The 27,359-nt window shown below is 41.0% G+C and overlaps 5 protein-coding genes across 10 annotated transcripts; 2 read left to right on the top strand and 3 right to left on the bottom strand.

The window, feature by feature from the left end:
- Window positions 1–569: 569 nt before the first annotated feature.
- On the bottom strand, window positions 570–4,159 carry gdf9 (growth differentiation factor 9). Its single transcript, XM_072395903.1, has 2 exons — window positions 3,784–4,159; window positions 570–1,471 (listed from the first exon to the last, which is right to left on the bottom strand). The coding sequence occupies exons 1-2, from the start codon at window positions 4,157–4,159 to the stop codon at window positions 570–572; spliced, it is 1,278 nt and encodes a 425-aa protein (XP_072252004.1).
- A 1,750-nt stretch (window positions 4,160–5,909) lies between these two features.
- sowahab (sosondowah ankyrin repeat domain family member Ab) lies at window positions 5,910–8,614 on the bottom strand. Its single transcript, XM_072395898.1, has one exon. The coding sequence runs from the start codon at window positions 8,528–8,530 to the stop codon at window positions 7,166–7,168; it is 1,365 nt and encodes a 454-aa protein (XP_072251999.1). The 5' UTR covers window positions 8,531–8,614; the 3' UTR covers window positions 5,910–7,165.
- A 2,586-nt stretch (window positions 8,615–11,200) lies between these two features.
- LOC140318194 (septin-8-A-like) lies at window positions 11,201–19,707 on the top strand. Of its 4 annotated transcripts, none has more exons than XM_072395901.1 (10): window positions 11,201–11,359; window positions 12,875–12,989; window positions 13,082–13,277; window positions 13,877–14,063; window positions 14,152–14,313; window positions 14,805–14,901; window positions 15,141–15,309; window positions 16,450–16,582; window positions 16,676–16,866; window positions 18,012–19,707. In XM_072395901.1, exons 1-10 carry the CDS (start codon window positions 11,345–11,347, stop codon window positions 18,067–18,069), a joined length of 1,323 nt encoding a protein of 440 aa, XP_072252002.1. In that variant the 5' UTR covers window positions 11,201–11,344; the 3' UTR covers window positions 18,070–19,707. The 4 variants fall into 4 exon arrangements, with proteins under 4 accessions (XP_072252002.1, XP_072252000.1, XP_072252003.1 ...); XM_072395899.1 differs by having other exon boundaries at window positions 11,201–11,374; XM_072395902.1 differs by having other exon boundaries at window positions 11,203–11,374; window positions 18,066–19,707.
- Window positions 19,708–20,332: 625 nt separating this feature from the next.
- Window positions 20,333–24,790, top strand: ccng1 (cyclin G1). Of its 2 annotated transcripts, none has more exons than XM_072395887.1 (6): window positions 20,333–20,528; window positions 21,531–21,794; window positions 21,888–22,141; window positions 22,458–22,533; window positions 23,436–23,546; window positions 23,658–24,790. In XM_072395887.1, the coding sequence occupies exons 2-6, from the start codon at window positions 21,531–21,533 to the stop codon at window positions 23,847–23,849; spliced, it is 897 nt and encodes a 298-aa protein (XP_072251988.1). In that variant the 5' UTR covers window positions 20,333–20,528; the 3' UTR covers window positions 23,850–24,790. The 2 variants fall into 2 exon arrangements, with proteins under 2 accessions (XP_072251988.1, XP_072251987.1); XM_072395886.1 differs by having other exon boundaries at window positions 20,334–20,528; window positions 22,455–22,533.
- nudcd2 (NudC domain containing 2) lies at window positions 24,426–27,111 on the bottom strand. 2 transcript variants are annotated; one of them, XM_072395888.1, is made up of 4 exons: window positions 26,700–27,111; window positions 25,789–25,837; window positions 25,465–25,674; window positions 24,426–25,213 (listed from the first exon to the last, which is right to left on the bottom strand). In XM_072395888.1, the coding sequence occupies exons 1-4, from the start codon at window positions 26,886–26,888 to the stop codon at window positions 25,089–25,091; spliced, it is 573 nt and encodes a 190-aa protein (XP_072251989.1). In that variant the 5' UTR covers window positions 26,889–27,111; the 3' UTR covers window positions 24,426–25,088. The 2 variants fall into 2 exon arrangements, with proteins under 2 accessions (XP_072251989.1, XP_072251990.1); XM_072395889.1 differs by having other exon boundaries at window positions 25,523–25,674.
- Between the last annotated feature and the right edge of the window lie 248 nt (window positions 27,112–27,359).

Here is a 27,359-nt window from a genome sequence, read left to right as displayed (position 1 = left end):
TAATAAATACACACTGAAACCTTGACAACTTTCATTCTGGAGGTCTTGAAGACAACTGCCGCTCAGGCAGCTGTCTAAAATCCCCAGGAATAAAACGATATATATATATAAAAGGTTTAAGAGATTGTGACTGCTTTTTCGTTTTCTTGTCCAGAACAGGGCTGCTTAAAAAGATGCAATTAGGTTAAATTAAAGTGTAACGACAGACCACCCACACAAAATTAATTAACAAAGAAACAAACTTAAAAAACAACAAAAAACAAACGTATCACACTTCTTTTTTTCTTTGAGTGCGACTCAACCATATTGCGAACAGTAACTTGAATTGGATGCATTTGCACCCTTCCTTGCCTTTACAAAAACAAAAACAAAAAAAAGGGAAATAAATATCATGCTTCCATGTTATGATAAAATACTTTTGGTTTGATTAAACACTCCTGCTCCAGATCTAATTTCTTCTATGTGCATCAATTTTGTAAATTCATGAAATCACTGAGCCTGGTCAGAACATTTGATATGTGGAAATAGTTCACCAGTGACGACCTTTTAGGGTTTCTTTTGGTGAAGGCTTACCGACATGTGCACCTGGTGGCAACCATGTCCTTATACTCCTTGAAGACCAGGGAGCCATCCTCTTCAGAGATTATGACACTGAGGGGGGTGTAGTGGGATGGCACACAAGAGGGTCTTGGCACAGAGGAGTCAACCTTCTCATTGATGATGTTTTGCACCATGGTGTGGACGGGAGATCCATAGATGAAGCCCATGGTTCTCGGGCAGATGCCACTACAGTATCTGGGATTGTACTTTGGTGGAAAAACAATCCAGTGATCCAGTTTTAGCTGACTGAATCGCACCCTGAAATCATACAAGGAACAGTCACTTGTTGGGAATTCAGAGCTCGGTAGAAGCTCGGGCAGGTGGATGTTCAGGCTTTTTTCACCTCCTTTGCTCTTTGGAGATTCCCTCCTGCATCTCCTTTTATGACCGTGCCTCTGAAATCTCTGTGACGCAGTAGATGGCCTTTGACCTGCACTGTGACTGACCAGCGACCTCCGCTGGGCAATTTTGCTTGCGTCGTTGAGATAAAGAATCAGTGGGGGAGACCTCAGGGGGAACTCTCTGCAGCCATTGCTCCTTGAATCTTGCTCCTCCGGGCAGGAGGAATTGACGAGCAGATGTATATTCTTCTTTTGAAACTTCACAAGAGGCTCAAGAAATGAGGTGATGTCAACCTCCACCCAGTTCCTGAGGTTCCTGTCTGCTCTGGCTGTGAAGTTCACAGTGCGGTAGATCCCAGGACACGGCTGACACTGATCTGACTGCTCCCGCTCCTTGATGCTCAAGTAACACACAGAGTTGACAGGTGTTGCGTGGTCACGGTCAAACTTGTACAGTAGGGCCGACTTAAGAAGCTGCTCTTTCCTTCTTACTTGCTCAAGACTGTAGGACAAATCCTGTGTAAAACTTTCTGAAAGAGAGGACAATAATATGAGATTGGCGTCACCCTAAAGGCAGGCAGCCTGCTGCAGTAGTTTTGGACATACTGTGTCTTTCTTTGCATCTTGACATTTTTTTCTGTGAACAGATCTTTAGATTTCTGAAATATTTTTCTATGCTGGTTTGGCTACAGTACTGCTGGAAGGACTTCTGCTGGTAACTGGAAAATATTTTACAACTTTTACGATGCATCACCACGGCAGCAGGAAAAGTTGTCAACCTGTTGGAGCAGCTAACTGAGCTTCCCAAAGCCCAAGTAATGTTTAGAATAAGACCTCAAATCAAGATGAGTTGAAGAGGAGACGTCTAGGATGCAGAGCAGGAACAAAATGGAGAAAAAGGTGAAAGTGGTTTAAACCATTTCTCCCTTCGATCATCATGGGAAGTGTGAGATCACTGGAAGATAAAATAGACAAGCTTCGATCCCTGATGCGGAAACAACAGGCATACAAGGAAGGCGATATTCCCCCCCCCCCCCCCATCAAGACATGGCTGCAGGAATAACTCGAACACCTCTCTACTCAGCTTTAAGACTATACGGACAGAGATAGAGGTAACAGTGAAGGAGGAGGATTACAGAGCTCGTTAACAACAGATGATGTAATCCTGGACATGTCACTGAGAACGAATGTCAGTGCAGCCCGGACAATTCTGCCCATGTTGTCTACTGACAGAGATCACCTGTGTTACCTGCAATGCTGCATGTGCACTCATCAGCTAAGATGTTGCCAAGCTGCAAAAAAAAAAGAAAAAAAAAAAAGAAAAAGACATCCCAACCCATAGATGGCGACAGCTGAATATTTGTACCACACCTTCCTCACTGCTACACTTCAAATTTCTCTGCGTTTGTCAGCCGATTTCTATTTTTGTTATATACAGTATATATAACAACAGTACATCTTTAAAAATAATTAATACTGCAGCAATACAATTTCCCTTTGGGGACTAATAAAGATTGCATTTAATAAAAGTCCTGGCAAGCCACGTCACATACAATAATGCTATAAGTGCACATATGGTAGGGATTACACTGCATTCATCTTGATAACATTCCCATTTAATTGCAGTGTCTCTCGGTCTTTACAGCTAAAGGATATACGGCAGCTTAAATTGTATGTACATGCTCTAACAACGATCATTTAATGGAATTATACAGAAGATTCCTAAACAGAAAGCAAATGTCTTGCCAAATGGTTCAACACGTTTGTGTCTCTTAGATCATGAGGTCCTAATTTTTAAGATTCATTAAAAAGCAACAAAATGACACAGATGAGTTACTTTGACGTCATCACACATTTAACCAGCAGATTTGCTCGTTTTTTTTTCATAAAAAATAGAAGGGCTGCGGATCTTACTTTATGAACTCATTCTATTCTTTCTTTTGTTAAATATTTGTTACATTATATGCAGAATCTGACACACCACATTTAACCCTCTGATGAGAGGGACTGAATGTGTTTGCAAACAAAGTAGTACAAGTACAAAATCCTAAAGGGCTTGAGTTGATCAGCTACCCCTTCCTAAGGGGAAACATTTTTGATGCAATAGAATAAAACGCTAAATTGGCAAAGATTACAAATAAATCAGCTTACCGGAGAGGAGAAAAAGGTACAAAATAAAAAAAACCTCTGAAGATGGTGCGATGCATTAACAGTACCCTGATGTGTGTTCTAAACCTTAAAGCAGTACGAATAACAGAAAGACGTATTCATTCTAAAGGTAGACCATTTTAAATACAGCATCCTAAGGTATATGTTAGTCTTTGGCCTGTAAAAAGAAAAAAAAGACTACACATGGCAACTTCCTCCCCAACAGCTCTGATGTCCCTCTTGTGTACAAATCTGTTCTACCTTCAAACAGCGTTTCCAGTAGGATCCTCCTTTGTGGTTGAGACAAGGTTTAGAGTGGTTTAAGATTATGGTTTGGTTTAGATTCCTTTGTTGGCATCTGTGTTTTATCATATAGTGCATTCTCCCCCACTAAACATGCAAAGACTTATATTCTCAAAACAGTATCCAGGCATTAGGATCTTCAGCTCCACTCCTCTACAGGTTTGAAAAGTGACTTGTCAAGCTTTGTTTACAGTGTATCGTGCTTGAAGCAGGAGGCCAAAACTTTCTACGCCCTTTTATTAGACTCCATGATCTTATGTATGTAGCCAATCTCTGGATGACAGCTGGTTTTAAAAGCCAATATTACTATATACGATTGGGAATGCTGTGCTTTTTGTAGTTCACTGTCAATGTCCAGTTCCCTGCTCTGTCGTGATGTCTGCTTGCTCACCTTTATTGCTTTGCGCAAGACATTCATCTTGTGGCTTGATCAGTCGGATGGTGTTGTAGACTTTGTCTCCGTCAACACTCCTCTGCACTCTGGGGGGCTTCTTGAAAACGTCCGTCAGGTACCTGATGTATTTGTGCTCGGGTTTCATCTTCTTCTTCAGTCCCGAGTTCCACCTCGACCCTCCATGCTCTGACAGGGCTCTGAGGAGCGGAGAGAAGATGCTGCTGTACGGATGGGTGAGCTCTCCCAGGTTGTGCAGCGCATTGGAGGCGGCCTGAGAGGACCTAACCTGCGGGAAGCTCCAGATAACCAGCAGCAGAACCGAAACAGTGCGAAAACAACGAACGGCAACTGATAGCAGCTTTTGTTCTTCCATTGTAAACAAGGAAAACATTCAAAAGTTGGAGAGAGACTCTCGGCTGAGAGCTCGAGGTCAACAGGACCACGCACGTATCACCGCGGATCAACGAGCGCAGGTGCTGCCAATCAACTGCATCAGTTATGGCTTATTCCTTTTTCAAGCGAAGAGATGTACGCAGAAACCTCGGCCAGAAACGAGCTCGGCTGCAAATGTAATATCACAAAGAGCCAAAGAGAAAGAATATATATTTATAGTATGTTTTCAATGGTAGTTTTGCATCTCATTTTGGTATTTTACATCTCTCAGTTGCAGCTTGGTCTCTTATCAGGGACTTATGTTAGCCTTATGTTGCAATAGGTCTGTGGTCCTCTGAATCACTGCACCTCTGGGCCTACTACAGTTAGCCCTGTCAATTAATCTGTCAACAAACTAAAACCCTTTTCATACAGATATCAATGTCTCGACTGTGCTACCGTTGCTCGCAGTTGTTCATTCTTGCTCATCTGGATGCACCATAGTAGCTTTCAAATATTATGCAGGCCCAGTAGGATCACTGGAGTGCCAGCATTGTCGCTGTCTGAATATGAATATTGATTTTTCATTAGTATACATAACTTAGTTCCACGGTATGAACTCGCATACTAATACTTAAAACAGCTTTTTGTGAAACAGGTACCAGCTACTGATTTAAAAGAAACACTTAATAGTATGTATAAGTGTGGATGGCCACTAGAGGGCAGAAACTACTCTAACAAACAAACAACAATATATTGTTTTTGGCCAAACACTGTGAGTGTGTCAGTATCTCTTATCTTAGGCTGTCTGTGCTGTGCAGTGGGTACCACGACGTGCAGCAGAATACATGTTGTTGCAATTTGTTCAGCACAGAAAATAGCAGTCCACTGTTAATCATTTTGCACAGGTCTGTTGCACAAATAGATCATTTTGCATCATCCATTTAAAAAAAAAAATAAAGGTTTAGCCAAATTCTACTTGTAAGCTGGTAATTTTGCAAGTCCTTCTGATGCTTTCCTGAGTCCAGAATACACACACACTGTGCTGTGACTGTAAAAAAGTAATACTTAATCTTTTAACACAAATATTGATACAGACCTGCCATTACAGTGCTTGTCACCTGGTGGAATGATACTATTTGAAAAGGTAATGAGAATGTTATCATAAGCCGACTTTTTCTAGTCTAAAATGTAAACCACAGCTGAGAATGAAGGACACGTCTCTGCCCTCCATCCAGCTTCATTCAAGATAAGCACAAATTTCGACAGCCAAGGCCTTCCTCGTGTTCTTTTCATTATGTTTGGAGATGTGTGCCGTCAGTCTGCATGTTGAGATCACAGATTAGACCGTTTTAGTGCAGATTAAGGGTTTTCTAGTTAATTAGGATAACAAAAGTAAAGATCAAAGTCTCTATGTTATCGTGCTATGTGGATACAGCTTATTTGTACCACATGTGTGTGCGTGTGTCTCATCAATACTGTTATACAAACCTGCTGATTTGATGTTGATTGGTTACTTTATTGTATATTTTTGTTGGTTTTAAGCAGTTTTTTTTTATGTTGATCTATTCAAATGATTTCAAGGACTCTGAAAATGACAAACAATGTTGTCGGTGTCATCCAAGCATTTATTGAAAAACTGATGTCATTAATTATTATGTTGCCTTGCAACTAGAAGGTTACAGTTAGTTCAGAGGAAGCTGATGTAGTTCAGCTTTTCACTAACAGGAACTGACACAGGACTGGGGCCACACCTCACTAACGCTGGAAATACTTTGATGTTTGGACATTTTGCCTGAATTGCAGGACATAGGAAGCCTTTTTATGGGTAATTTCCTTTTGTAATCGTCAAGTTCTGCGCCAGTTAAGAAAAGAATGAGTTGTGGTTGAACACATCATGTGGTCGGATATGTTGAAGAGCTGCTTTGAGTTTGGCTGCCCTTTGTCATTCTGCAGCATCATCTTTCTCACAAAGACAAAAGATGTTGTTCTGGAATTTTTGGTCATGGCTGCATTGTCTGACCCTCTTTTCCTGTCAACAGAGATTGTTTATGCTCTGGGTCAGTAAAAGACATAAAGTGGCATTATTCTAAAAGAAAGAAAAGGGCTGCTTTCAAACACGTCTGGTCTGGCAATAGAAGTTCCCTCAGTCACAAAAAGCAGAACAATTAAAAATGTAGTTTAATAACTTGGAAGTTTAAGTTTAGTTCTTCATTAACCATCAACAAACATCCCGTAGCCTTATTTAGTGTTAAGTGTTGAACATGATCAGAAGTCCAAAGAGTAACATTGAAACAAAACAACACATCCTTGCAATTTTTTTGTCTTTGTTTTTAACAGAGGAAAGAATTTGAACTCTGAAAGTCTTTGAGAGCATTATCAAAATGATTGATTACTGTGTGGGCTTGGGGCTGCGCCTGATAGCAGTCCAGAAATGGGCCCCACGTTGTCTCACAAAAGGGGATCTTTGTCATCAGTCACGACCCCTAGAAAACATTCCACCAACTGCTTTGCACAACTGGCCCAAAGTAGGGCCAAATCCTCTTTTCTTTCTTTTTTTTTTTACAGTAGAACTAAATGTTTTCTCTCTGCAAGGTTTGCTCTAACAAAACAAAGGGATTCAATCAGGATTAAATACACAATCTGAAGTGTACAAAACCGATTAGTACACTACTTTAGCTACTTTGTGGAATGATGTTTCAGTCAGGACACGACAGTGGCGGATCAGCGGGTGGGGCCGTGTATTCCCTCATATTTTATGTCTCCAAATATCTCTGACGAATGCAGATTGTTGGTGTATAAGTACAAAAAGTAAGGTATAAATGTGCAAAATAATTCATTCTAATTAATAGAAAGGGGAACAAAAGGAAGATTATAAATGTTATTCATAGATAGTCCATCAAACAGTGATACACTGCACAAAGCTTTGCGAGGCAGCTACAATAGTACACATATGTATTCTGGTTATAAATGATGCAACATCATTTTGTCTCCTACACCTTTTCTTTCACCACTCCTGGGCAAACCTAGCAGTTGTCTTTTGTTTCTTCCCTATGTGAGGATGGAACAGTTTACTAATAGTGTTGAATCCTTTTGTGTGCTCTTTGTGTTCCTCATCCTCCGTCTTCTCCCTGCTCTGCAGCAGTCCTCCCAGAAGTGCCCTGACCTCAGCCGGCACACCATTCCCCAGGTAGTGGAAGGCCTTCTTGCCGTCATTATCTCTTTCGTTTACATTTGCCCCATAACTCTGCACGAGCAAAACCATCACTTCAGTGTGGCCATGTATGGCCGCGATGTGCAAAGGCGTGTATCCTCCGTTCGCTTTGCTGTTGACATTCACAGAAGTGCCTCTTTGCCGGGAAACATTCATGAGTTTGTGTATCATGTCACTGTTGCCGTCCTTGGCGGCCCAGTGCAGAGCTGTGAAACCTGACATGAAGTCTTTCCTCTGGGCTAAACGTGTGTCTCGCAGCAGCAGAGCATATATTTGTCCCCACAGTCCAGCAGCACACTTCACCAGCCACTCATGAGCTAAAGGCTCCAAAGGCACAGACTCTGCATACTTGGCATCATCTGCTTGTCTTGTGGTCTTGTTTTGGGGCCTCACCAGGGGAGAGCCTGGGGGTTGAATATCCTCTGTGTGCCTAGTTGTCCAACTCTTGGATTCTTTTAATAAGTCCCTCTTGCACGCTGAAAAGTTAGAAGCTAAAAGAGGCAGTAGAGAAACTTTGGTGACCGGGTTGTCTGTACTTTCATGTTGATGCACTTGGGAGTGCAATCCGCCCCGTGTTGCTGGTGCAGAGTCTCTCGGTGGGGATTTTACCGCTATGAGAGCAAACACAGCCCCGGATTTGCCCGCTCTGCACGTCTGATCTCCCGAGATATTTAGGACTTTGACAGTGGTTGTATCTGCACTCGAAAACGGCCTCCTTTTCTGCACGCTCTCCTCGCGCGCACGTTCCACATCGCTGTGATGATGATTGGCCGAGCTTGAGGGGCAGCACGCAGCATTGTTGTCATTATCAGAGTAAATCACCCTGGCTGACTGTGCTCGGCGGGGAGGTGTGCAAGAAAAGCTCGAGTTTTGGCTTGAGAGACTGCTGTCCATCTGCCATTTCAGGGGGACCTCTTGTGCCACCTCTTTCACAAAGTCCAGGTATCTCTTCCTCACCACCACAAACTTTGCATCGTCGATCTGTTTGACCACAGCGACGCTGTTCACCAGCTTCTTGAAAAGGTCCCTATTGTGCTGCTTTTCCGCGGGATCACTGCAGTTGATGAGACTCCTGAAATTGTTCAGCAGCTCAGAGTTCTTCACTTTGCCACCGTGCTCCAGTAAAAAAGACAAAACGGATTCTTGGGTCAAAGCCATCGTGTCTCTCCGGAGATAACGGTGAAAAGATGTAGCAGAAAGCTCTCGGGATAACTCCGCTGTGCGTGCTGTTGTCCTGCACCAACCTGCTGCTTCCGGCGCGTCTCCAAAATGAATTCACCCTTTTTTTTGTGTTTTTTTTTTTATCAGGGCACTCCCCGTTATAGGGCTGTAGAGGGGGCAGCGCAGACCGTCCTGTGATAAGAGGATCCATTTAAATGTGAAAATGGAAATTAAAGTCCCTGTGTCTGCCATGTTAATGTGTAAAATTCACCAAAAAGTTAGTCTTATTCATTTTTACACACATAGCATATATGTTATGATCTAGATTGTTTATAGTCCATAGTCATGCAGATAAAGATATTTATTATTTTGCAACCATTGTGAGTTTTTTTTTTAACATGAACTAAAACAATTATGGAGGCAAACCGAACCATTAAAAGTGTTGTAGCTAATGGTATGCTGCCCATGCTGCTGTGGTGAAGCAATCCTGAAAATATTCTGTTTAGGTGAACATGCCATTATCTTACATGTAGAAACAAATGAATAACTGTCTACTACATTGAAGAGTAAAAGGAATAATTGTAAGGTGAAATGAGAGCAGCTGTTACATTCTTTACATTTTCCCTTCATATCTCAGACTACTTTAAATGAAAGTATGCATGCTTTGATATAAGACACATACAGTTCACTGTTAAACAAATGCCCATTACTGCTGTCATATCAATTAATGGTGCTTAAGTTTGTTTTGTATTACAAAATGTTTGTTTTTCTTCCAAGATATCATGCAACATATGTGTCTAATCACATTATGTGTCTATTCTGGTCCACAATACACACAACCTGAAAATGAACTGAAGTGATCGAAGCAGGAATTAACTGGTCTAACAGGGAACATGTTTATTATCGAAGAAAAATGCAGTTCTATGTCAACTGGTTAACGGGCTACAAAAACATCAGTGACTTATGTTGGCAGCTACATGGAGTGGTATCTAAAACCAGGAACTAATCACATCAATCAAAGCTCAACAGGCCACCTTAAACAGCACAGTGATTTAATTTGTAACACCTGTGTTAACCCGGCCCATTTCTATGGAAAAAAGTTGTACGAGTTGATTAATTTAATTCAGGTCACGTCAGTCCACCTCAATTCAACTCAACTCAGTTTAATTCAATTATACTTTATTAATCTCCCAAAGGAAATGATATTGCTGCGGTATGAGTTATCATTAAAGATATGCTATTGTTATGGATAACTGGTCAAAGGAATTAAATCAAAATCAGTTGACAAATATTTAGAATGTGAAAGCGCAGCAGACACAGGTGTGGTTGAAATCCTCAGAGATTGCCATGGGTTGGAGTGTTTTTGGAGCTTGCTACCAACCTATCTATATAGATAAGTTATATGAACTACATAGATAAGTTTTATATTGTCAAAAGCTGAGTAGAGAGGTGTTAGAATTGTTCCTACCACCACGTCTAAGAGAGAAAAATAATAGCGCCTTCCTGATGTTCCTGGTAAGAGGTCCAGCTTTTCCATTTTATCTACTGCTCACACTTCCCATGATGATCAAGAGGCGAAATGGTTCAAAATTTCTTCCCACTTTTTCTCCAGTTTGTTGCCACGGTTACGCATCATAACAGATGTAAAAGAAAAGGTGCAAAAATGAACAGCAGAAATCCTTTCAGCAGCACAGCAGGCCAAACAGGCATGGAAAAATGGTTGAAAAATCACTAGAAAATCTTGAAGAAGATACAAAGAAAGATGAAATATGTCCAGAGCTACAGCAGCAAGCTGCTACTGGTGAGACACCATTAAAGAACCAACATTAAATACCAACATTACATGTTAGAATGACCACGCCATGGAAACAGTCAGTTGTAACAGAGCAACACAACTGCCCCTGATCTTATGCATCCATGGTAAAATCTTATATGCCAACCATCAATGAATATATTAGCAGAAGTGACTTATTTTCACGAAAAGTATCTTTTTCAAAAAGTTACCTGCCAACCTCAAAATCTTTGTAGTGGAAGAAATTCTACTGGGGTCAGAGAGCCCTGCACCTCTTCAGTAAGTGTTTACTCTAGCTTGTATTTGGAATTGATTGTGTTAACATTTCCCATGGTCTCCCATACCCGGGCACTGGAATTATTTCAGAGGGTTGCTGCTAATAATAATAACAATGATAATACAGTGAGGCCAGTTTTAACAAATAGGTTTGATATATGTGAGTGGTTACAGTGTAATGACGCATGATATTTTATATGTTTAAACGCCAAATTAAATGTATCTCAAAAAATAAATTGCATCCAGGTGTGTTTCTCTGTTGCTAGGTGACCGTTGGTTTTCAACTGTATAATGGCTGACGATTTAGCGACTTTGTCTGGACCCAGAAGAAGGGTAGAATACATTTTTAGTTGTGTTGTGAGGGTCCAGAGATGTGAAAGACCTTCATTGTGGCCTTTCACACCTCCGAGTGGCATAAGAAAAATAAGTGTGAAAATAAAACGAATAAATAGATAAAAAATAAATAGAAACCACAGAACGGTTGAAAAGCATACGCTACTTGGCTCGCTGTTTTCCATGGCGACAGCTGGTGTTTTTTTGTGAAGACAGCTTACAGGGTAGTTCCTGGTTAACGTTAAAGCAACAAAATGCCCAAGGAACAAGTGAAACGTTACAACTAGCTGTTGTAATGTCGCCCTCCAGCACCGAGGGGGTGTTGCCTTGAAGTGGCCATACTGAAAGCAGTGCGAGGATAGCGGTGCTGGCTGAGGACACATAATTCCTGCACACAGCCACTTGTGACGATGGCGGCCAATGAGGTAGATGTGTACGCAGTAAGTATGGTGATTTACTGTCTGCGTTGACAAATGTTTTGGTGTCATGACAGTAGAAATAGAAATTAAATTGGCTAACGCGTGTAATTCAGGTGTAAGAGAGCGATGATGAGGTGATGGTAATGAGGTGTGTGTCGGGAATGCAGCACAAGGGATGGCTACGGTGCTGAGAAGGCTCGTTATGTCTAATGAATCGGGATGAAACGTGTATCTGCAGTTGGTTCAGAAGGAGGAGGGGGGGAATGCCTCGTCGCACCGTTTTGATGAGTCTCAGGGGGTATGGAGAAAAAGCTCACTTCAGCATCCAGACACGCAGCTCGGCATGAAACAGCACAGAGCCTGAGCATCTGTACTTTGCTGTTTACCATGTCAGCTCCTCTGACAGGTGTGTAGAGGCGGGGTGGAGTGATACTTTCAGTGAAACACTGTACAGCAGGCGGTAAGAGACTCGGTTGTGAAGATAAAGATAGGTAGCAGCATCCTGGTAGTGGTAAGTGACAGCCACTAGCTTGTCATGACTCAAGGCATTGCTCAGCAAAAAGAAAGTGTGCTTCAGCCAAACGTGTCATTTGTGGCTAAATTACTAAGAGCACACGTCTGGTATGTAGTTTCATGAAAAGTTGCATTGCAATGCAACTTAGTGAGTTGTCTAATTGTGATGGGGGGGTTATGGGTACCAGGGCAGCCAGCAGCTTGGATATCCTCCCACCCTGTGAAATAACATCCAGATAAAGAGCTCTTTGTGTGTCTGAGTGTGTTTGTGTGTGAGAAAGGGAGGCAGAAGCGGATGATTGTTGAATTGAACACATCTTGGTCCTCATGTTGAGCCTTTTAGAAGATGCCAGGATCCCTGGGTGAATCTGGTTTAGGGAGCAACCTCTCAGCATACAAGCTTATCAAGCCAAAGCTGCATTTCATTTCTGGGTAGTCAACACTGTTCTATCCAGACACAAATGCCCTGATTTATTGCTAACACGATAGCAGTAAACCGGGAAAGCAGACATTAATGTAACTGGGAACTTAACTGTGATGGTTTACATTTGCTCTCCTATGGGAAAGAAGTCAACAATGTAATTGATACAGAGAATGTCATTTGTTGAAAGTTGAATTATAATCATGGCTCTTTACATTAGGCAGTGTTAGAATAACTGACAATTATGGTTACACTGAGCCTCGCTCCTGAAATACACTCGTAAGAAATTTAATGTGACAATGGGGCTGACTAATTGAATGATTCTCTTGCGTGTCCTCAGTTGATGAATTCAGATAGTGAGACAAAACTTTTTATAGACCAGACCATTCAGTGTGATCAGTGGAGGAGGGAAATTCCCCCAAGCTTATAATATTCTCAGAAGGATGCTTTTGACCTCACCACTTTGTTGACTTATTTTGTTTTTCATCAGATATTTTCTCTTTTGGGCATGAGGCGACTACAAGTATGTATCATTAAGATTCAAGTAGTGTTCTTTGTCCTGCCTGTTTCCTAATACTGCCCGTCAGAATGAAGAAAAGCGAACTCTGGAGCTCGGCGGCCATGTCGGCTTTGACAGTCTTCCAGACCAGCTGGTCAGCAAATCAGTTGCACAGGGATTCTGCTTCAACATCCTCTGCGTAGGTACGTCTGAATGCGGCAGGAGTACATTGCCCATCACCCACATTACTTTGGAGCAGTCTTTGCTCTTCATTCGCTCCTCTGTTCTTTTCCAGGTGAGACGGGGATAGGCAAGTCAACACTGATGAACACTCTTTTCAATACAACATTTGAAAATGAGGAAGCCAGCCACTATGAGCAAGAGGTGAAGCTGCGCTCACAAACATATGAGCTGCAAGAGAGCAATGTCAACCTGAAGCTGACCATTGTGCACACAGTAGGGTTTGGAGATCAAATCAACAAAGAAGAAAGGTACATGATGTTGATGGATCACCTGACTTCATGGGAGATTCAGTGCTATCCAGATTAGATATAAAACAACGGTGGTTTTATTGTGTAATTTGCAGATAGTCACACAGACTAACAGATAAGAGGGGGAGGAGCCACGTGGCACAAATGCAGAAACATAAAAATGTTGGCAAAGTGTTTATGTAAATATTTTTATTTACATAAACATAAACATGAATACATGGTAGATAACACCAGACATTTCTCTCTGAGAGGTTAGTGCCAGTTTGTTATTTGCCCCTTTTGCTGTTGATCTAAAGTCAAAGAAACTTTCAAATGGTTGGACTGGGACTGAAAAATGGCCTTTTGTTGACGTGTGAACTGGGAGGGAAGAATAGGAATAAGGGAATGACTGTTAGAACAAAAGCAGGATCAATAGCTGTTTGAGAGGTCCAACAGCGGGGAGTATAATGATGGTGCGTTTTTGGCTGAGTACAGAGTTTGTAACCAGGATACTAACAAGTCTCTCGAGCAACAGCGAAAACAATCTTTCATATTCATAAATGTACTGATAAATCACTTGTTCTTATGTTTCCTTTTTTTTTAAATTATTTTGTGTGCAGCTTCAAACCCATCACTGATTATATTGATGAACAGTTTGAGAATTTCCTTGAAGAGGAGCTGAAAATAAAACGGTCCCTGTGGAACTACCATGACAGCAGAATCCACGTCTGCCTGTACTTTATCGCTCCCAATGGACATTCCCTGAAGTCCCTTGATCTCGTCACAATGAAGAAACTGGACAGCAAGGTGATGACGGATTGGGCCTCTGTGTATTTCATCAGATCATGTGGCTTGCTCCTTAAGTCTGCCGCTCACGGTATGTTACTCCATTCAGGTGAACATCATCCCCGTCATTGCTAAGGCTGACTCCATATCCAGGACTGATCTGGATAAACTGAAGATCAAGATTATGAGTGAGCTGGTCAGCAACGGAGTGCAGATATATCAGTTTCCTACAGAGGATGAGGCGATTGCAGAGATCAACTCCTCCATGAACGTGAGTCCTAGAAACAGAGACATTCTAATAAAATACTTTTGACTTATAATGTTTTGTAGCCAACACTTGGCATAACAGGAATGGTGATTTTGGCTTAATTAGTTCAGGTTGATTATCAATCAGTGTTGTTTTTTCTTTTTTTTACATACAGTACCCTCATTTCCACAAGCTCAGATACAAATACAGTTATGAATTTAAGGGAAAGCAGCACTGAAGGCAGCTGCTGTAAAGACCTCATGAAACATCTCAAAATAGAAATAAAGTATTCTATGGTGTTCACTGGTTCCAGTATTCTGGCACTTTGCTAAGAATTTACATCCAATGATTAAAAGTAATGTTTTATCTATGATTATAATCTGCAAAAGTTCATGGATGATGTATATTCTAGAAATATTCCTGATTATATAAATATTGTTAAATTTAGATCCAGGAAATGACAACAGCAGTATTCTGTTTGCACATTTCAACAATATCTGGAATCTGTGTTACAGACTCTTCTTCCCTTTGCTGTGGTCGGAAGCACGGAGGACATCAAAGTTGGGAATAAGATGGTGAAAGCAAGGCTGTACCCCTGGGGATCAGTTCAGGGTGATTTTTGCTGAACTTATAAAAGAAACATCAAAAGGGTCCATCAAACAGCGTAACTCTTTAGTCAGATGATTGCTGTCAAACCGTTATTAGTCCTGAGACGAGAAGAGTTGAGATATGAAAACAATGTCACGATTCTCTGGTTTTATGTGCATAGTTAGTTTGAAATTGTCACTCAAGGTTTGTGTGAACCTGCAAGATGTTAAGTAACAGTGCTGCTTTTTTATTTTTGTTTCCAGTGGAAAATGAAAGTCATTGTGATTTTGTGAAGCTGAGGGAGATGCTGCTGCGTGTTAATATGGAGGATCTCCGGGAGCAAACGCACGCTCATCACTATGAGCTGTACCGTCGCTGCAAGCTGGAGGAGATGGGCTTCAAGGACAAAGGCCCTGACAGCCAGCCGTTCAGGTGAAATTAGGGACATTCATGATTCATCTGGGCCTGCGTCTGACAAATGTACAAGTTTTTGTGTGTTCATGTAAAATTGACTGGTAGGTTGTTGGTTTTTTTGGCCAATCACGCTGCTCAAAATTTTCTCCTCTGCCATTTTCACTCAGCTCATTTCTTATAGTCATAGAAAAGAGATAACGGTGCCAAAAAGCAAGGTTTCAAACTGTCCTTGCTCTCAGCAAACATTGATATGATCAACAGGCTCTTTACATCATCAGATTCTTTGAACTTTAAGGAATATACCTTTTTTTTCATAGACTACAAAAAGTCCACGATAATCTGCCATTAGACTGTGACAGTTCTCTGCAGCATCAGTCAGTTCAGTCTCATGATTTTACGTCTTCATTTGCTTGGGTTTAAAGAAATATACGGAGGTTTTACTGAAGCAAAAGCACTAAAACAACTACGAACAAATACTCCTTCACATGTAAGGCCATGAACCTTGTCCATTTGGTCGGGGCTGTCTACATCTGAAAATGTGTTTTTCAGTGACCCCTCAGATTTGCAGCATCATCTGATGTCACAGCTGCAGCTCAGAATAGAACTCACCAGCCTCACTGTTGTCATCTCTGCTCGCAGCTTGACTTTGTGTTGCATTCACTGTACAAAGTGAAAAGACAGAACTCAGAGCCGTGCCATTTCTGACCTCTATGTGCTTTTTGTTTATGAAGTGAGAAAAAGAAACACATCTGCCTCCAGGTTTGCTGTTTTTTTTTTGGCTTTACTATTAACAGCAATGTTTGAGTTTTATACAGCTGTTATAACTTATGTGTTCTTAGGTTTTTATACAATCCTCCTTTGCTAGCGACAACATCTTTGGCATAGCTGACACAGATACAACAGGGACTGCACTTACAGACAGATTTTAGTGTTTGCACGCTGCCGACTCTGTCTAGAATGACTCTGATTGGTGTGAAGACCAGAGGGATGTATCACTTTGTTTAATTCATAGTTTTGTCAAAGGATGTCAGATTTTTGTAGACAATGCTCTCATTGGCACAAACATTGCAGCCCTTGAACCACAGAGCAAGTAAAAATCTAACCCCTGTATATACAGCAGTACAGTTGGATTGACGTTGCCTTTGCTCTGATCTTCAGCCTTCAGGAGACATATGAAACCAAGAGGAAGGAGTTCTTCATAGAGCTGCAGCACAAAGAAGAATCCATGAGACAGATGTTTGTCAACAAAGTCAAGGAGACAGAAGCTGAGCTGAAAGAAAAAGAAAAGGAGGTGACAGTTGAACACATAATATGACTTCTCACTGATAAACATAATTGATGTATCTCATACCGTGCCCTGTGTCATCGTCCTCATCATCTCTAGCTTCACGAGAGGTTTGAACAGCTGAAGCGCATGCACCAAGAAGAAAAGAAAAATCTGGAGGAGAAAAGAAGAGAACTGGAAGAGGAGATGAATGCCTTTAATAGAAGAAAGGTGGCAGCTGAGACGCTGATGGGACAGGCCCTCCAAGGATGCTCACAGCAGCCCTTCAAGAAGGACAAGGACAAGAAGAAGTAAGTCTGATTTTCTGTTTGCATTTATTTTGTATTGCTGTCCGGGTGGTTTGATTTTGCATCATGGTTGTAATAACACATATATGTCACATACACATTATATTGATAAGGCATGGACATGTAACATCTCAGCTTGTCTATGTGGACTTGATTGGATGGGGAGGTGATTAATGGGATAGTATTATCCTCCCAGAGGCTATTTTGGCTCAGAAACTGATACAGGGACAAATTCAGACTGACATCGTGTTCCCAGACACCGTAGGAAGGGTCACAGCTTGCATGGCACGGCCTGATGCTTATGTCTCTGCAGGCTGACCTGCCAGACTGTATCTCCGGCGGGGGCACTTCTGTTTACACTTGACTCGTCTCACTGATGCTCACGCCATGTGCAGCGTAGATGATACTCAGGCATCCCACATCGAGCTGTAATCATTTTTGCAGGTGGAAACATTACATGTCAGGATGAATTGTGTACGCTGAAAACTCCAGTGCACAGTTCAAAGCAGGATTAGCTTTAAAACAGGCTCTTGGCTTTTAAAAAAAAAAGCCAAATTCACTCCAACACCAGAATGATTAATGGCGTCAATTTGTACAGGCTTGAACATCCTTTCAGTTCGGTGAATATGTTTAGAGTATCTGAGGCAATAAACCAAAAGTTTTGTAGGCATGGAATTTTGTAGGCATCCACTCATGGTGGTAGATATAGAGTTATGGTAGGGCAGCTGTGCTCCAGACATGATGTCAGTGCTGTGTCTTGCTGGATGCAACCTTAAAAGCCCTTTGTACTTACAGTTGTGTTACCTAATCATGATGAAGAGAAATTTGATCCAGTTAGGGTTTTTTTTATGTTAACACATTTAATTTAAATATTACTGTGTCAAAAACTAACTAGAGCATAGCGACCAGCTGGACTATATATTTATGTGTGTGTTTGTGTGTGTATGTATATATTTTTTATATATATATATGTATATTTATATACATATGTTTATATATATATATATATATATATATATATGTATGTATATATATGTGTATATGTACATATATATATATATATATGTATACTGAAAGAAGTAATTACCTAACCATTGTTGCATTACAATTTCATTCACTCTATTCTTTTGATTTCTACCATACCTCAGACTCTTCATGTTTTTCTTTTGCCATATTTTTTCTTTTTTCTTTTCCCCTCTCAGTTGATTTATGGATCAAAACATCCCAGGAAACCAGGAATGTATCTGCCCCCAGCATTGGAATAACAGCCTGTCGTGTCTGATGTTACTTAATGACACAGTATGTGTGGACTGACTATATGTGAGCCGGAATATTATCATGGCTACGAGCCATTGTATACATATGGATCAAAGGTAGCTTTGCTCAGTGTATTTAATTTGTCCCTAATGCTGACTGTGCTGGACACACAATAACAAATCCATTGAACGCATAAATAACATGTGGCTCGAGTTATTTTAGATTGTTACCGTGAATATGTGTGCTCATCTTCAGTTATAAATATAAGTCTCTGCTTCTCAGTGAGACACTAACAGGACTTAGTATTAATAAGCTTTTTTGAGCTTATTAATACAGGTATTCACACAGCACTGTGTTATAAAAGTAAAGAATTTAGATATAGGTTATCTGTGTTTTATGATTGTCAAAACACCATTCTATGCAAAACTAGAACTGAACATATTGAACAATTCTGCAAATGAGAATATTTGCCTTAATTTTTGTTTTTATTTTGAAATTGAAATAAAGAATGATTTTGGAAACAAAAGAATAGAGCATCAGTTCATCTGTCACTCTTCAACTCTCTCAGTGCTCTGAACCTTTTCATCCCATCAGCCATTTGAAGAGATTTTAAACATTTCAGATTGCATCTGTTGTCTTTGTGACCGATCTTGCCAAACACACCTGACACAGGTTTCTTCACAGCTTCAACAGTGTTTCTATAAAAGACTTAAAGCTTCACTTTAGTTTCTGTCCTCAGCCTCGGCAGTGAACAGGATAAACAACAAAAAGCTTTTAGTTAACATTTGCACTAACTGTTTGCGCTTTTGTGTGTTTAAAGGTTAGTCCCACTAACTGCAGCCGGTTCAGATGAGTAACTTGTTTTTTTCTTTCTTTCATAGCTTCTTTAGTCTTCCATCTGCGTGTTCCCTAACCTCTGGAAGGAATTTCAATTAGAGGACTTTCTACCACATCAAATGTGACAGACTAACAAGTGTTTTATTTTTACAATGTTTAATAAAGATTTTATAGAGATTAAACATCCCTGGAGGTGAGTCGACCTGAAGTCTTCCATGCCAGCTAAGCTTTCCTCTAAATCTATTAAGCAGCGCTCTGTAGCATGGTCTCTGCATGATGCCTAAACCTCATCCCTGCAAGTATTAAAACATCTCCTTTGCCAAAATCTGTGTCAGTACCAAATGTGCTACTTTTCTGCATTTGCCATGTCATGCTTGTAGTTTTTGACTGGTGGAAATTTACACTGTGAAATATATATTATAAACTAATGTGCTATTGCTGTCCAAGATTGTATTCGTAGTTCATAATCTTATGATTTAGAAGCACTTTAAATCAGTTCTAGTACAAATACTAATCATATTTGGAATAAACGATTCCCTATCATCTTAATGTTTGAGCCATTACCTTATTTCTTAAAGATGTAGATAGAAATATTTAATAGTTTAAACTGCAAAACTATATATTCTGTTGTTACATGAAATCGTCTGGATGTGTATAAATTCAGGCTTAAATTGTTTAATGTCAGTACATCTACATGGTGGGTTTGTGTGGGTCCACATGCAGATTTGTAAATGCTAATGTAATAAAAAGTCTCTTTACTCAAAATGTGTGTTGTTCTCTGACTAAATGCAATCATTTACAGAAAAGACTGACAGAAAACTAACTATGGTAACCTGTGGCCTCTTCAGGCTGTGGTGCCTTCTGGATTGTTCCAGAAACTTTTCTGTAGGGCTTAGTTAAAAGAGGCAGTATTGTGTACTAGAGCTTGAGCTTTTAAGATATGTTATCTATATATATGTTTGTTCTTTATAAAATCTTGTTCAGGTTTCAGTTAAATTCGTGGATTTGCCATGTAATTTAACTTACTCATACTTTTTGGGATACTTCTACTTAACTGAACGTTAGAATAATACATAAAACGCCACTGTCTGAATAGCAAATGGGTCCATTGTACAATTTATTTGCTATTCCCGTAGACGAAAGTTATTTTAATCTATTAAATCCTCAAAGTCAAAGAAAAGTAAACTGAGTGTAAAGAATAGATTGATTCACTGCTCATCTGCGATTGGTTCATTAGCTCAAAAAGGGCGGGACTTATTCGTGACTGCCTGAAAATACATCCAATGAAAATGTAGAAGTAGAACCGTCATTGGTTGCTGACCAATGATAGCCCAGTGTGGTAGGACATGGGCTCCGTTTTATGCCTTTTTATTTACCTTTACTGTCCTTTTCCCCGTCGCCTTCAAGGGTAGGGGGTGTGCATAGGCAGAAATAATCCTATGCTTAAAACTTTCATCTGAGAAAGTTCATACTTACACTTTTTGTTTTTAAATACCTCTTATCATTCGCTTGTTAAAAGCGAAGATTTTTTTCTACAACTTTTGTAAAATTTAATCACGCAACTATTCGAGGTAAGTAAGCTTCTCTCTTTACAACATTAAAGAAACACGATTGATTAAAGGTATGTTGAGATTTTACATGCTAAGCATTTTATTGTGTGACTGTCAGTCAACAGAACAGTAGATAATGTCACCAAACTTTCAAATTAATGTTAAGTTAGCATTAGCGGCTATGGCTAACACTCGATTAGGTCGGGATTTTCTGTTAACCTCCATGAAATGTATAGTTTCAATTACAAACAGGCTCACAGTACAGTATGTAACGGTGTAAGCTACAGTTTGTTTTTTCTCTAACTGTGTTGCCTCGCTTAAGTGTGTTGTCATGAGACTCAGCTTTAGCCCTCGTTGTTGTGTATGGTAGGGACATGTCCCGACATGGCGCAGGACATGCCCCAACAAGGCCCGGGGCTGAAGGCGCTGTCCAAACTAGCAAAATGAGATTAAAACGATGGAAATTATGTAAATTATTAAATTTCGAGAATCGAGGCACAATACAACGTTTAAAACATAAATAGAAATGATGTGTGTCACCGGTATATTTTATCAACTCCTGTCAGGTTAAGTAATGTTCATTGACATCCAATATGGGAAGACTTGTTAGTAGATAACCGTGGAACAGAAATATGGAAGCACTCTGATTTAGGACTCTTCTGATCTGTACACGTCTTTAATCCTGTTCTGTTCACATCTAAAGTACATTCGGTTGTATTCTAGATTGATCAAATAGCATTTAATTTCCTCGCTCAAGTGTTTTGAAAGAAAGTAGCCGTCACTTGACCGCTGATGCAAAGTAAAACGTCTCCCTCATCTCATCTTTATCAGCCTGTGTGATGCCTGTTCAGTTGTGAGTAGGTTGGGGATTTATGGTGATAAGTTTATCTTTGTATGTAGATATGCCTATGGCTAGAAATTATTATATTCATTCTTGAAGACAGACTTAGATGGGTCAAAATGTTGTGTTTTCAGCGATGTAGTCATCATCATTCATTCAGATCTTTTTTCCAATCTGCTCAGATGATTGACACAGTGACGGGACCTGGAGCACAGCCCTTTGCGGTTCAGCTGAAAGCCCTGATGGATCAGGAGGGCCGATACCAACCAAAGCTTAGCGGCTTAAGGCTCATTGAGTCTGCCCAGGACAATGGCCTCAGGATGACCACCAAAATGAGAGAGCTGGAGGTGAAGGACCTGCTTTCTCTCTCCAGGTTCTTTGGTTTCAGCTCCGAGACTTTCTCACTGGCCATCAGCCTGCTGGATCGATTCCTCTCTGTAATGAAGGTTCGTTAATACACTGGTGCGATTCTTTATGACTACCCCAAAAAGTTCTAAACTTATTCTATACTCATAACTTCCCTTTCATTTCTCCTACAGATTCAGCCCAAACATCTGTCCTGTGTTGGCTTGTGCTGCTTCTATATGGCTGTGAAGTCCTCAGAGGAGGAGAAGAATGTGCCCCTGGCCAGTGACCTGATCCGCATTAGTCAGAATTGCTTCACCGTGTCTGACATGATAAGGATGGAGAGGATCATCATGGAGAAGCTCTACTGGAAGGTGAAGGCCCCCACAGCTCTCCACTTCCTCCGCCTGTTTCACAGCCACATACAGGAGCAACTTGACACTGAGAGGTAAGAATGATTACAAGACGCTGCAGAGCTGCACCGTGACGCTCATATTTGACTGAAGAAGAAAAAAGAATAACAAGCTAAAATATTTTTGGACCAATGGGGACCGTGTGTATTTGAAGTCATAATTTTTGTGTATGACATGTAGCAGTGTTAGAAAATCGTTCTTTACATTCACTGGTTGTTGTACTTTTGTATGGGGTTATGTCCATTTTGGGGGGGGGGGGGTCCCATTTTGACTTGAGTTATCCGAGGCTAACCTTGATCTCATAAATATAGCCAAAGTGTTGCTATTAAAATCTTTTTCTTTCTCCAGCAGGAAGATACTGAGCATTGAGAGACTGGAGGCGCAGCTTAAAGCCTGTCACTGCTCATTTGTCTTCTCCAAAATAAAGGTAGGCTCATTTTCTTATCTGAATTTGTCCTTGTCAAACTAAATTCCTAATCTCTGCGACATCCAGTAGTTCCACTTTTACAACAGTTTAATTTTTTTTATAAAAATCTACTTTCATGTTACATAATCATCACTTTCAGTTGAGTCCCAGTGTCTGTTCCAGAGAGCAGGTTTTGCGTCAACTGTGTTTTTAACTGCTTTTGACTGTTTTTGAGTCGGTTACCGTGACAACCGTGAACCTAACCTACTCATTGAAGTTTACATATAAATACTTGACATTTGGGAGGAAGGGAGGGGGGATCAGTTTAAATTTTCTCTACAATTTCTCACATTTCTGTCGTGCTTAAATGACTTTTTAAAAAAGCGTGTCTTTATATGTGAGTATTCCATAGAAGTGGAGTAAGTTTTCCCCATGCGGGTAAAGTTGATTTTGATCATGTTGTGATGGGTTGCACCGAGAAACATCCCGAAGCCGAATGTGCCGAAACTTTGTCCAGTTTCCTTTCACACAGACTCTCGGCAGCAGGAAACTCTTCACTAGAGATGCATTCTCACCTCTGGGAATAGATGAACGCTGTCTGAAATAAGTGTGTAGAGGGTGTGTGACCTCATTAAACAATTAGATATTTGGATGTAACCACAATAGCAAGTGAGAAGAAACAAGTTTGAGGTCGCTAATAGAATATGAAGCAGCGACTCTTACCAGGCCAGACATTCGGTTGCTGTAAACACTACGGAAAGTTTGCAGTTGTATTCCCTCCCTGGTCTTCATAAGCTCTGAGAGAAGTTGGGGGGCAAATGCTGCAGACGCTGGTGTTCTCACATGTAGCCACTTTTCTTAGACAAGCTCATTTGGTGCATGCTGTGGTTGACAAGAACCCCTGCTTTCTTCCGTTTCTGCAGCCATCTCTGCTTGCCATAGCTCTGGTGAGTTTTGAGGCCCAGGATCAACATGACCCAGAGCACATCGACAAAATATCTGAGGCCCTCAAAAGTCTGCAGCAGCTGCTGAATGTAAGTCCCACTTTGAAATATGCGCTGTACACAAGAATTCATTAGACGTTACGTATGAAATCACTCATGTCTGCTTGTTGCCACATGTGTCATCTTTTCTGCGCTCTGCAGGTTAAAGAGGGGGACCTGGTGAGTGTGAGGGAGGTGGTTGGGAAATGCCTGGCTGAATATGCCACCACCAAGTGCTCCAGGCCTAACGGCCAGAGACTGCGCTGGATCATCTCGGGTAGAACTGCACGTCAGCTGAAGCACAGCTACTACAAGTTTGCCCACCTTCCCACCATACCCGAGTCAGCTTGTTAAAGCCGGGGCTGATGGATGGGTGACCTTACATGCCATGGGACCGACTACTAATGTCCCCAGTGTTACATCATGTTTGACTGGATTTAACTTTGTTATTTTCTAGCAGTATGATCACCCATGTACAGCTCCGCTCATTTTCCTTACAGAGCTTCATCATCGATGATGGATTTCTTTAAGGAAAAGCTAATAATTTGTTTTGTTTCATCAAGCACACTGTAAATCAGTTCTGTCCCAATGAGAAGGAGTAATGCTTCATCAGACAGGCTCCACTGCCGCACTGCTAAGTTTTACTGCTCCTGGTTGAGTTGCTTGCACAGGTGTACAGTATGTTCTTATTTAAATCGGTACCAAGATTTTTGGTGTTTCCTGGTATGGGTTGCTGGTTTTAAGCTAATAAGTATAAACCACCTAGGTCCTCAGTCCACCATGTGGAAGAGGAGGGAGAAGGATTTTGTGAACAGCAAAAAACGGAACCAAGAAATCGGGCCCAAGATCCTTAACTCCCACCCTAGGTTGCTAAACTGTCCTGAATGCACACTCCTACCCAAGGTGATGACTTTTTTTTTTCCCTTTTGAAAAGTGGTGACGTCTGGTTTCGGCCAGTGACGATCATGTCACGTGTGGGTAACCGCACGGTTTGAGCTGAAGTATCAGCAGTTACAGATTAGTTGTTTTTCACCGATTTACTCTGCAGACACACAGAGCCACCGAAAGATTGAATGGATTTCAGTTGATATGCAGAGAACACTTGAAAGTGGCCGTTGCAGTGGAAAAGTGGGTTAGAATTTGTTTTGCATTTTCTTTGCCTGTTTCCCTGTAGTATGTTTTGTTAGCAACAAAATAAAATGTGTTGTCAAGCTTAAAAAATTGGTCAATGGAATACACCGTCTGGTAAATCTATGTACTAGTACCTTTCAATAAAACTTTATTGAAAAGCCAAAGTTGTGTGCATGGCCATTTATAAAAGATCTGGTGGGCTTCTTCCAAGCAGGAGCAGTTTCCAACCTTCTTCATGTGTGATAATGAGCCTTGTAACTTGCCAAACCAGGCTTGAAGAGAACAAGTCCTTCGTGGCCGAGACAATCCTCCAGAGAACAGACTGGCAGTGAAAGAGTCTTGTTAAAAGTCTTATGGCAAATACTTTTTTTTTTTTTTTAAAACAACAAATCAACATCCCGTCTCGGAACAAAAGCCCTGATTAATCCACTGCTCCTTTGCATGCCACAGGAGATTGAATTATTACTTCCAGCATGCACCAGGATCTGACGTCATGGCAACGGTCACTTCTGTAAGCTGGAGAAATCTGGACCACCGCCAGCAAAATTCCCAGATATCTCCGCACCACTGAAGTCGAATCCAGGGTTCTTTACAAAAACAAAACAGAGAAATTAAATCAAGCGCTAGACAAGACTGTTCCTTAAAGACTCACATACTTTACTAGATTCTGATGATAGTTTGTTCAACCTTTAGTGAACAAAACATCAAATAAAGAAAGATCTTGCCCAAGGACTGAATTACAGCATTTGTTACATACTTATATGAAATCAACACCTCTCACAAAATTGTATTGATGTAGCCATGTTTGGTGGAAATATATCAGATCTACAGCTACAACCTATAATAGCGTCTCGGCAATGAGCAGGACGGGTCTGAGGTGGCAGACTCAAACTGACCTCTCGCTGGAACCTCTCCAGAGTGAGCTTTCTCTGCATCTGGTCCTGGACCCAAGCGTTGGCACAGTACTCCCCCTCCAACAGTGAGGACCAGCAGTTTCCTGCTTCTCTGTTGGTCTTCATCAAAATGATCCTGATAAGACATTTATCCTCTGAGGGCGAAAAGAAAGAAAAAGGGGAGGTTATATGAGTTTCTTTTTTGGGAGTTTAAGTCGATACGATTAATGAAGAGGTTCGAAGTGGTTTCTTAGTGGCGTCCGACTTACCCAGCGTCCACGTAGACTCGTCGGACACAGTTGTGTCAAACAACTTTCCCTGGCAGGAAGTAAAAAGAAAAGTTAGTGGACTTGTGTGTAAATGTTGCAGTCAAATTTGTTATGACATCATGGTTTCAGTACAATATAAGAGGGACTGCTGTGAGGTGGGCTGAGGTCCTACTCTGATCATCATTTATATTAAAACTTAAAGGAAGCATTTATTTTAACCAGACCATTCAGTCTGTCACTTTCGCCTTCGAAGCAGTACAGGAGTTATTACTTGCCTGGTACAGAACTTAAATGAAACCCAAGCGGCTGAGGACTTAGCCTTTACTCACAGATGCAATGATTCCACTCTGAACTGGGTTTTTATTTACTCACAGGATACGAGTTAGAAGACTTCTGTGACCACTGAAACTTTTTATTTTAGGCGAGAAGAATAGTTCCCATCACACGTGCATGCAAGAACACGGAGTTATGATCACAGTCAGCAGCGGCACGGCACGCTCTCCTCTGGGGCTGTGCACACAGAAGTAGATTGGTCCCATGTTTCCTGGCCTCATAACCAAGCACACTGTGAGCCACTACTTCTCCTCCCTCCTGCTGGTTTCCTCACTAATAAAGTTTCTTGTTATCAATCATTTTTTATCGTTTTAGTTTGTATGCAACACTTCCAACAGGTGACATTATAAATGACAATTTATTGGCTTTTCACTCCTTTTTCACACTTTTAACTGAAACCTGTCTGGGTTGTACACAACCTGTTGCAGAATGCCAGCTGGAATTGGACTGTTTGTAGATCGTTTTGAGAGGAGAACTGACTGGATCCCGCATTTTGTTTCAGTTTGATTTAAATGATCCTGGTGAGGACAGGCTCCGGCTCCAGCACCAACACCAAGTAGTGGAGTGAAAAGGCTTACCTTGAATATTTCCTTCCCTTTGACATGTAGCTCGATGTCTCTGGTTCCTAAATGGCACTTGACCTCTTTCGCAGACGTCCCATGAGGCACATTTACTTCAATAAAGACCTCCTCCATGGTCTGGGACCAGGAGCCCCACGGCGTCTTGCAGGGAACGACGCCGCTCCTCTCCTCGAAATGTACCGACATAGTGCAGTTTCCCACCGGCTGACAGGTCGGCTAAAGTCAACTAACCTCTTTGCAGCAGAGAAGTTACGCCGACAATAAAAAAAAATGTAACTAATGCCAACGACTGTTTTTAAGTGCCGATAAGGTAAAGGGAATAATGATAATAATGTTTAAAAGAGTGTTTCAGTGTTTAATGGTTCTAATATCCCTCACCGTGATATTTCCCCCCCCAACCCTCTCCAAACTTCTTCTTTCATTCTCTGTTTGTTTCATTTCCGGTTACAAACAGCATTGTGGCTGCAGCGCCATCTCGTGTCTGATAACACGAATTGCACCAAGTAAACCTTCTTTTACAGTGCACAAAACAGACGATTGTGTCAGTGACTTTTTACAGTTTCTGTGATAAGATGCGTTGACAAAATTTGACGTTTTTTTTATTCATTTAAGTAGCTTAATATAACCACAACAGAAACCAACTGTTTGTCTAAAAAT

The sequence above is a fragment of the Leuresthes tenuis genome, unplaced genomic scaffold (genome assembly GCF_036924035.1).
Source record: "Leuresthes tenuis unplaced genomic scaffold, fLeuTen1.0.hap1 SCAF_11, whole genome shotgun sequence".
NCBI classification, from domain to species: Eukaryota; Metazoa; Chordata; class Actinopteri; order Atheriniformes; family Atherinopsidae; genus Leuresthes; species Leuresthes tenuis.
This window is presented reverse-complemented; position numbering and strand designations above follow the sequence as displayed.

Coding starts and splice junctions, on each gene's coding strand:
- gdf9 (XM_072395903.1), bottom strand. CDS start 4,159: ATGGAAGAACAAAAGCTGCTATCAGTTGCCGTTCGTTGTTTTCGCACT. Junction 1,472..3,783: donor TCTTGCGCAAAGCAATAAAG/GTGAGCAAGCAG, acceptor CCTCTCTTTCAG/AAAGTTTTACACAGGATTTG.
- sowahab (XM_072395898.1), bottom strand. CDS start 8,530: ATGGCTTTGACCCAAGAATCCGTTTTGTCTTTTTTACTGGAGCACGGT.
- LOC140318194 (XM_072395899.1), top strand. CDS start 11,345: ATGGCGGCCAATGAGGTAGATGTGTACGCA. Junction 14,902..15,140: donor CCCCTGGGGATCAGTTCAGG/GTGATTTTTGCT, acceptor TTTTGTTTCCAG/TGGAAAATGAAAGTCATTGT. Junction 15,310..16,449: donor CCTGACAGCCAGCCGTTCAG/GTGAAATTAGGG, acceptor TCTGATCTTCAG/CCTTCAGGAGACATATGAAA.
- ccng1 (XM_072395886.1), top strand. CDS start 21,531: ATGATTGACACAGTGACGGGACCTGGAGCACAGCCCTTTGCGGTTCAG. Junction 21,795..21,887: donor GATTCCTCTCTGTAATGAAG/GTTCGTTAATAC, acceptor TTTCTCCTACAG/ATTCAGCCCAAACATCTGTC. Junction 23,547..23,657: donor GTCTGCAGCAGCTGCTGAAT/GTAAGTCCCACT, acceptor TGCGCTCTGCAG/GTTAAAGAGGGGGACCTGGT.
- nudcd2 (XM_072395888.1), bottom strand. CDS start 26,888: ATGTCGGTACATTTCGAGGAGAGGAGCGGCGTCGTTCCCTGCAAGACG. Junction 25,675..25,788: donor CGAGTCTACGTGGACGCTGG/GTAAGTCGGACG, acceptor TTTCGCCCTCAG/AGGATAAATGTCTTATCAGG. Junction 25,214..25,464: donor TTGCCGAGACGCTATTATAG/GTTGTAGCTGTA, acceptor GTTTTTGTAAAG/AACCCTGGATTCGACTTCAG.